Raw genomic sequence first — 9,112 nt, 5'->3', positions numbered from 1 at the left:
TGGGGAAACTGAGGCAGACGGCGGAGAACTCGGGAGTCAGGGGCCGACTGGAGGCGGCTTCGAGGAGGGGCGCGTCGGTGACACTGAGACGTGGACAAAAATACAGTACCGGTGGGAAGCAGGGGCTCCAACGGGGTAAAGGCACGCTCCATACCGCACTGCAGGCGTCTGCACTAAGGGAACACAGACGCCGCGTCAGACCGCCTCCCAGCGAACGAGGGCGCGCGACCTCGCGCGAGCGCCGCCCGCGCCCCGCCCGCGCCCCGGCCGCGGCTTCCGGGCGGAGCTGCGCGGAGCCCGCGCCGCTCGGCGGGGAGGGGCCCCGAGGGAGGCCGGCGCGCGGCGGGCGCCGGGGGGCCGCCCCCTCCTCCCTCCCGCTCGCCTCCATCCGGGCACTGAGGAGCCAGAGGCGGCCGTCCCCCCGCCCCCCCATCTCCGCGCCGCCCGCCCCATCCCGCGGCCCGCGCGCCCAGCACGCGGGCGGCGCGCCGAGCGGCGGCCGCACTTACACAATGGCGGGCGGAGCCAGCGGCGAGCGGAGCGCAGGCTGCGGGCGCGAGAGCGATCGACCGCTCCGAGCGCAGCTGAGGAGCCTCGGCGGCGCGCGGCAGGCTCTCGCACGCTTAAGTAACGGGCGCGCGGGCGGCCCCGCCCCCTTCCGGAGCCGGAGGCCAGTGCGAGCCGCGCGCCCCCGCCGGGCCGCGCGCCCCCGCCGTCGCGCGCCGCCCGCCAGGCTCCCTGCTCCGGCAGCCGCAGCCTTCTAGTCTACCCCGGTTCTGCGCTCCCGAGGCCTGTGGGGCTCCTGCCCCGCGCTCGTCGCTGCGGTTACCCGGGAGGCCGCTGTGCGCTCGAAACCGAGCAGCAGCTTCCCCAACGTGGCTTCAGAGCCCCGCGCACGCCCCAGTTTCCCAGAGCCTGCTCCCCCGGATCTCCTGCTTGCTGCCAGCACCCTTACTGAGCACGCCTGCGTTCCACCCCTCCTGGTAAATGCAACCAGAGAAAGTTGTCAAAATTAACAAAGGGAAACCTCACTAAAGTGGAGCCCTCGGGCTGCACCACTCCCTGCCAATTGCAAGAAGAATTGCCAATTGCAGGAAGCACTGTCAATGATAGACCCCCAGAGAAGAATCTTCCACGGGAAGGAAGCCACAGCCCCCAGGCTCCCGCAGGAAAAGATGTGTGGCACGTCTCAGCACCCCCAGCAGCACAGTCAATGAGAAACCTGCATCACGTAAAACTCCAGTGAACTTCACTGAACTTTCAGTTCAAAGCAACCCGCCCAGCTTCCTCCTCCTTCCTGAAATAACGTCCTCGCCTTTGTTGGGCTTGCCAAACGCAGCTTGCAAGTCCTGAATTGCAATTTTTTGCTATTCCCGGATAAACGCGGTTTGCTGGCAAAATAACTTAATGTTTTATCTTTAAGGTCAATAAAGTTTCCGCTGGAATAAATTTTAAGCCGCCTACTTGCAGCTTCATTTGCTCTATCACTCCTAGGATGGAGAGCTCACTCGGTTGCCCAGCAACCTTGTCCCAAACTGAGCAGCCCTGATCACCAGGAAAAAAAATTCTTCCTGGAGGCAGAAATCTCCTCCCTGCACCTGTCACTATCCCCCCCACCCCCCGCCCAGATCCACCATGGATTAGAGTGATCCCTGGTTCTCATAACTATCTTGGATGTATTGAAAAGAGTTATTACGCCCATAGAAAGCAAGCTAGAGTCACTGGTGTCAGTGACCTATGTTAAGCAGTGATGTGAGAGCCAGAGAGTAGCTAAGACCAGATACCACCCGACACAGCACAAGCTGAGGATACCCAGAACGGATAACTAGCAAAAGCAAAGGAGGTCTGCAAAGGCCCAAGACTGATTAAACTCCTTTAAAAAGGGAGAATCTTTGCAGCAAACTGTCAGACTTTCTAGATAACGATCTTTTCATGTCTGACCACATCAAAAAGGCAACTACCAGGGAAGGCTTCACCCTTTTGATCTCTGAACAGAGATTCTCCACAGCTTGAAGATAACAAGCAGCACAACATGCCAAGAGCACACCCTGACTGGACCGAGCCCTTATCTCAATTGCACACTCCCAGACTGACTTTGACTTTGGTTTGTTAACTTCCTACCCCTTGTTGTATCTCGTTTGTCGGGTGACTCTGCCTTATGCTTTGCTTTCTGTGAAGTGTGAGAAGCCAAGTCAAACACATAGCAAAATGTCACTGACTTTGAAATCCTGAACCTGCTTTACAGTTATGTTAATCTTGCTCTGTGACTGAATAAAGCTGACGTGTGAATTCCTAACTCATGCGTGCACCTCTGTAACACACTTGCAACAACTACCTAGACTTTACCTTTTCTAGGCGAAGCCCGGTTCTCTCAAGGTTCTGATGCGATGTGACTTCCAGACTCTTCTATCCTGGTTCCCATTCTCTGTATTTAATGTTGCTCATACATTGTGGGTCCGAGAACTAGTGAGAACTGCACAGCCCTCAGCATGTAGCACCTCCTGTGGACGCCTGCAAGACTAAGCCACCTGACTGACCTTTAGTGTGACTTCTAGTTGCACAGGGCCTGTCCCCAGGTTGTCCCCAGTGCTGCTACTGCTACCCAACCCCCATAAACTGTCTCCCTAAGAAAGCTTGTCAGCAAAAACCCTGGAGTCGCCAGATTTGGTCAGAGCCATGGAGAAGCTTTATCATGCAGTCTGCAAACGGACAAACGCCATCTTCGCCTACAAACCAAGAGTGTGCTCTGAAGGGGAAGGATTCGGCTCAGGTTAAACAGACAAAACACACAAATTCCGTGCCCTTTATGGAGACTGGTCAGACTCGTGTCCCAAACAACCAGTCTCTGAAGCAGAATGGCAAGCAGGCTGCAGTTTGATATTTCCGGTGGTAGTTTCAGGAGGTGGCAGCCTTTGGAGAGCATGATACAATGTGCTGCAGGGTCTTTTTTGCACATTTTTGCTGAATTTTGTGCAAGCCTGTCACCTTAGGCTGTGTGACTGGCTTTGTTCCTCATGGTCATCTGGCCCATTTAAAATGTTAGTGTTTCCTCCCTTGGCGTCAGGGAATCCATCTTGTCCATCAGTTATTACTTTCTAATCATTGAGGTCTTTTATTCTCATGGCTTCCAGAATCAAGGTTTGTTCCGGGCAAATCTGATGAGGCCCTGACCTCTCAAAGGGCTTACAACTGTGAACATGTATCTCTAACAATGCAGAAGTCTCTCTCCCTCTCTCTCTCTCTCACCTGTGAGTCATTTCTTTGAAATATAGTCCTCAGGAAGGATAGGGCGTTTGTTTCCCAGTCTCTGTTGGCGGATAGAACCCTAACTTCTGCAGCTGCCAGCTCGCAAACAGAGTGATCCTACTTGCATTTACACTGACCAACCCTTGGAAGTTCTTCACTTCTCCGACTCCACCTCTAGGTCCTCATCATCTCCCTCGCTTGTCCAAATCACTTCTGCACAAATCAGAACGGAGCTCAGCACTTTTTCTTACAGTCAGTGGTTACTAAATAAAATCTGTGTTAAACTGCCTTGAATCTTTCCCTTGGACACCGGTCATGACGTTCCAGGGGTGATCCGGTCCCAGACGAGCACACCACTGTGTATGTCCCCTCACTTTCTTAGCCACCAGATCAAACACAACTTCCAGGTTTCTTTCCCATTAACCTCTCTGAAGCCAAGTGTACACCTATCTCATACGCAATTATAAACCCAAGTGCTAATTAAATACTATGATTGCAGTCACAGTTTGGACAGGCAGGGCCATTTCAACTATGTTACCTACTAGCTGTGGGACGTTGGAACTTCAGTTTGCTCGGGTATAAGACAGAAGCAACATTGCCTACTTTGGGAAAGTTCTGTAAGGATCAAATGACTTGGTGTGGATAAACCCCATGCTAGCACACAGAGGCTTGCCACAAATGTTTGCCCTGCTCCCTCAGTGTGGCATTCCACATACATCTCGATGGCATCATTGTTTCAGCATGCATCTTTGCAAAAATGTTATGTGTAATCCAGCCCAAGTGTCTCCCAAAATTGTGAAGAAGAAAATTAAAATATTTAACTACAATTAATTTCGTAAATGTGAAGAAAAAAGAGGGGGGCTGCCCGGGTGATTCAGTCGGTTAAGGGTCCAACTTCGGATCAGGTCATGATCTCAGGGTCCGTGAGTTCGAGCCCCCTGTCGGGCTCTGTGCTGACAGCTTGGCGCCTGGAGCCTGCTTCAGATTCTGTGTGCCCCCTTTCTCTGCCCCTCCCCCATTCACGCTCTGTCTCGCTCTGTCTCTCAAAAATAAATAAATGTGGAAAAAAATGTGTTTTAAGAAATTTCAAAAGCCCACATGTTTAGATGCCACCAGTGAAACTAAAAAAACAAACTGGAGGTGCAGAGAGAATATGTACACATATAACATGATGAGGTTTTGGGGTGAAGGGGGGGTCCACGGGGTCTGAAGCTGACAGCCAAGAAAGAATTCTTGAAGATATCTTTGGTGCAAAAAAGTGGTTTTATTAAAGCACAGGGACAGGACCCACGGGCAGGAAGAGCTGCCCCAGGACCATGAGGGGACACTGGTTATATACTATGGAGTTGGAGGTAAAGTCTAGTGGAAGTTTCCAGTGAGATTTTCATATGCTAAAGAAGATTCACAGGATCCTGGAGGCCTAGCTATTGTCAAGCTAAGATTGTTTTTCCTTCTAGCAAATTATTAGCATTAAGACAGTACGGAGTTCCTGGAGGAATGTTATACTCTGCTTGCCTCAAGTATTTGTCAATGGGCTGCAGGTTATAAGGAAATTGTGTTCTGTCTGCCATTTCCTTCTGCCTTCCTTCCCCACATCACTGTGGAGGGTTGAGTTTGGGGCTAAAGGAAACAAGTCTGTAGGTTTCTGGAGATTAGGCTTTTGATAAGATTGCCTTTTTCTTGTGATTTACTAAGATATTTGTAAATAGATGGAGACTCAGGTCCTACAGGACTATGATCTCTATCCATTAACCATTTGTTTTTCTCCTTTCCTTTGTTCTTGGGCAGCCAGGAGTGCCGAGGAGTATCAAACACACCCCACCTTTGCGGGGGTGGTGTTTGCCTGTCAGCTTGCCCTCTGCTCCCTATCATAACAGACAAGTGCTGCTCTCTCTAGATCATATGAAAAACTACAAATCCATCAGTAAAAGGCAAACAAAACAGTAAGATGTTGACCAAGGACACGTATGGGCAAATCACAGAAAATACTCACGTGGCGAATAAACACGTGGAAAACACAACCGTTGACACAAAACAAACCTTTTCGAATTTTGGTAAAAAAGGAGGAGTTTTTAGTCGAGCCCAAGTCAGAAGAGCCACCCCAGATACACAATCTTCCCAAGAGAGTGCTCTAGCAAAAGAACATTTGCTGTAGGGCTATATTCGCTTTTTAACATAAAAAGTTACAAATCATTAGACAAAGGACATTTCAGAACGTTGTAGATTTTACATTTCTAGTATATGCAGGACTGCAGGAGTTTAATGTATGGGAGCCAAGGAAGTTTCTTCCCTTTTTTTCTTATCTTTTGTGTTCAGAATGCTCCTTTCTGGCTTTAATAAAGCAGATGTACCACATATGCCTGGGGCACAACCCCGTGCTTTGAGGTTTCCAGAGACATTTTGACCTTGGTAAATGTTAAAATACAGCTTCCCTGGGAAGCAGGAGCACGGCCTGCTAACACTAAAAGTTGAAAATGTCCTTTATGGCACCATTAATAGAATTTGGAAAATAAGCAAATGTGAACAATGAGATAAATTGACTTGCCAGACTGCAAAAACTTTTAAATAATAATACAAGTTTATATTGGGGCGCCTGGGTGGCTCAGTCGGTTGAGCGTTCGACTTCGGATCAGGTCATGATCTCACGGTTCATGAGTTGGTGCCTCACGTCGGCTCTGGGTTGACAGCTCTGAGCCTGGAGCCTGCTTCAGATTCTGTGTCTCCCTCTCTCTCTCTCCACCCGTCCCCTGCTCACACTCGTTGTGTGTCTCTCTCTCTCAAAAATAAAAACAAACATTTAAAAAATACAAATTTACATTTATTGAGCAATTATTTTGTTGCAGTTACTGTGTTAAGGTCATTTATGTTTTATTTCATTGCCCTATGTAGGGAGGAGGGAGCAATTATTTTGTTGCAGTTACTGTGTTAAGGTCATTTATATTTTATTTCATTGCCCTAAAATGTAGGCTCCAAAACCAGGAGGAACAAATTTTAATAGTTCACCTTGGAACCCTCATACTCTAGCAAAGAACAGGCAATCAATGTCGACCTATGGAACGTTCATAATGAAATTGTTTGCAAAATCCTGGAATGCTACTTCTCCAGTTCAGTTCGTCTCACAGCTGGCTCATTCATCAAGACTGGGTATAAATCTTCCCCTCGTAACTATTTATCTCATCTGGGATTGTTTCCTGCATAGCTATACTCAAAATCTGCACTTCTTTAACTTCCTTGTTTCCTTGTTTATGGCTCGTCTTCTCCCACTCGCTCGCTCCCTAAGAGTTGCAACCGAATCTGTTTCGTTCATTGCTATTCCGCAGCAAATAGGATACCGCGCCCATAACAGAGACTCAGTAAATATTTAGTAAGTGGATTAATAAAGAGTAATGGTTGGGGGATTGGAAATTATAGTGTATCATATCAGGATATAAGTGAAATCAATACAATAAGCGAAATCAATATGCGCTCCTGTGTAAAAATATTCACAATTGAGTAAATTTTATAAATGCAAATGGCAGAGGGGCACCTGGGTGGCTCAATTAGTTAAGGATCAGACTCTTGATTTTCCCTTGGATCATGATCGGAAGGGGGTGAGATCAAGCCCCGCATCACCTTATGTTGGGCTCTGCGCTGGGCATAAAATCTGCTTTAGATTCTCTCCTCCGCCCCCCACCCCTCTTCCTCTTGTGTGCACACATGTGCTCTCACTCTCTCTCAAGTAAACATTTAAAAATAAATAAATCAATAAATTAAATGAATGCAAATGGCAGAATAATCCCTCTTCTATTTTTAAATGCATTTGGATATTCATAGAAAGAATTGTTAAAAAGTGACCTTTGAGCAAAAGAAATGGAGTACATAGGAAACCATAGGCTGAGGGAAATAGTATTTTTTATTTCATATTTTGTATTTTATGCATTAATATTCTTGCAGCTTATCTAAAAATTTGTTTGTAAATATGTATATTCAAAGAAAATTAATGATTCATCATTATTCTTTTTTTAAGTTTATTTACTTTGAGAGAGAGAGAGAGAGAGAGAGAAAGAAAGCTAGCAGGGAAGCGGCTGAGAGAGAGGGAGAGGGAGAAACCCAAGCAGGCTTCACTGTCAGCTTGGAGCCCCATACGGGGCTCAAACTCACAAACTGTGAGGTCATGACCTAGACCCAAATCAAGAGCCAGACGTTTAACTGACAGAAAAACCCAGGCTACTCAGTGAGTCATTATTCTTAACAGTGGCATACTTTGGGCTTCTAAAGAGGGAAACACACATAAAAACACAGTACAATTTTTCAGAGTAGTAAGCCCATAGCTTCAAACAAATTTCCAACGGATTTCAATAAAAAGAACTCCTAGTAGCAAGTGGTATGGTTTTCTCCAGGATACAAAGATGGCTCTTAATCCTCCTTACCAATTATCCTCCACTCCAGTCTCATTTTCTTGAACTGATGAAGTTCAAAATACATGGTGTATTGTTCCAAAAGACGCTATAATAAAAATTGTCTGCAGTGACATAACTTTTGAAAACACAGCACACTATCTCCAACCTCCTTTGGGATTTATAACACATTATCCACCTTCAAACATATCATGAAGTCCAGAAGAAGCTATTTATCTCCAAACTCAGAATATCTCAAAGATGCTGGAGTAAGTAACACCGTTTTCTTGGTGTATCTTTGTACAAATCTTGCAGAACAAGTTGCGCTCCACACAACTGATGGGGAGAAGCTTCAAGAGACTAGGAGCTCAGATGTGAGCTCCTCTGGCTGCACCAGATCTTGCGATAGCCCCCATTAGTGGCCTTGGAGTTTCCAGTCTCCAGATGGCTTCTGTCAGCTCATCTTCCATCAGCTCATCTACATCTACTCTCAACTTCAAATTGCATACCTTTTCTAGTCTCACTTTAACAGCTCAGGTGATGTTTCTAGCTGCCTCCAGTGAATTTCCACTTAAGTATTTGACCATTTACTTACCTCTGATCAAGTGGCTAACCTGCAATCATTCATTAATTGCTCCTCCCAGAGTCCCCATTTCTTTTCCGAGCATCATTATTCTGGACTCTTTGGTAAATAATTTTAATTTGCCTGTTATTTCATTCCATAAATCCAGCCAATTGCCAACTTTCGTTCTATTGATCATTTATTCCAACCTGTTGAGGTCAATTTGGATTAGATTCTATCATGCTCAGCATTTTCACTCATCCATCAATCAAAAATGCTTGTTATTTTAAGTCTTATATAAAGAATCATCTCTGAAAAGTCTTCCCTGAGATTTACTCAAACCCCTCATAATTAATCTTATTTTGCTCTATAAATTGCATTATATTCTTTTATTGCTTCTTCTGTAGCCCTTTCCACAGTCTGATATAGTATGGTTCATTTTATTTTCTTATTTTTACTTATTTGAGAGAAACAGAACATGCAGGAGAGGGGCAGAGAGAGAGGGGAACAGAGAATCGAAAGCAGCCCCCATGCTGACAGCAGAAAGCAGAGTGTGGAGCTAGAGCCCACGAATCATGAGATCAACACCTGATCCAAAATCAGAAGCTTAACCTACTGAGCCACCCTGGAGCCCCAGTATGGTTGATTTTAAATGTATGCCACCTTGTGGCCCAAGAAGGCTGCTTGAGCCCCAGCCTTCACCTTAGATATTTTGAGCCTTAGGAAGAAGGACAAGGAAGATACACTATCTGCCTTATGAAAGGATGTAAAAGACAAAATACACAAGACAAAGAAGGAGATGATTTTGTTCAGGCTACCGCAATAAAACACCCTGGATCCTAAGATCCAAGTGTCATCACAGTGTAAGTTTGCCTTAGATCTTTGTAGGAGGCATATACAAGTCTTGGGATGATTTAGAGCTGGGAAC

At 46.5% G+C, this 9,112-nt stretch overlaps 1 protein-coding gene across 4 annotated transcripts in view; it reads right to left on the bottom strand.

Moving 5' to 3' along the window:
• The window catches only part of TPK1 (thiamin pyrophosphokinase 1), a 332,856-nt gene extending 332,270 nt beyond the window's left edge, over positions 1 to 586 (bottom strand). Inside the window, exons 1-2 of one of the 4 annotated variants that reach the window (XM_039243072.1) lie at positions 510 to 586; positions 110 to 173 (exon numbers count right to left, since the gene is read on the bottom strand). In XM_039243072.1, coding sequence (XP_039099003.1) covers positions 110 to 152 — 43 coding nt within the window. In that variant the 5' untranslated portion in view covers positions 153 to 173; positions 510 to 586. Of the gene's footprint in view, positions 1 to 109; positions 193 to 509 lie in introns of those variants that run through there. The other 3 variants (XM_039243076.1, XM_039243077.1, XM_039243075.1) reach the window with 3 other exon arrangements.
• Positions 587 to 9,112: the final 8,526 nt, after the last annotated feature.

The sequence above is a fragment of the Hyaena hyaena genome, unplaced genomic scaffold, assembly GCF_003009895.1.
Source record: "Hyaena hyaena isolate Hyena2069 unplaced genomic scaffold, ASM300989v1 scaffold_220, whole genome shotgun sequence".
Taxonomy (NCBI): Eukaryota; Metazoa; Chordata; class Mammalia; order Carnivora; family Hyaenidae; genus Hyaena; species Hyaena hyaena.
Note: the sequence above shows the minus strand (reverse complement) of the source record. Positions and strands in the feature narration are given on the sequence as shown.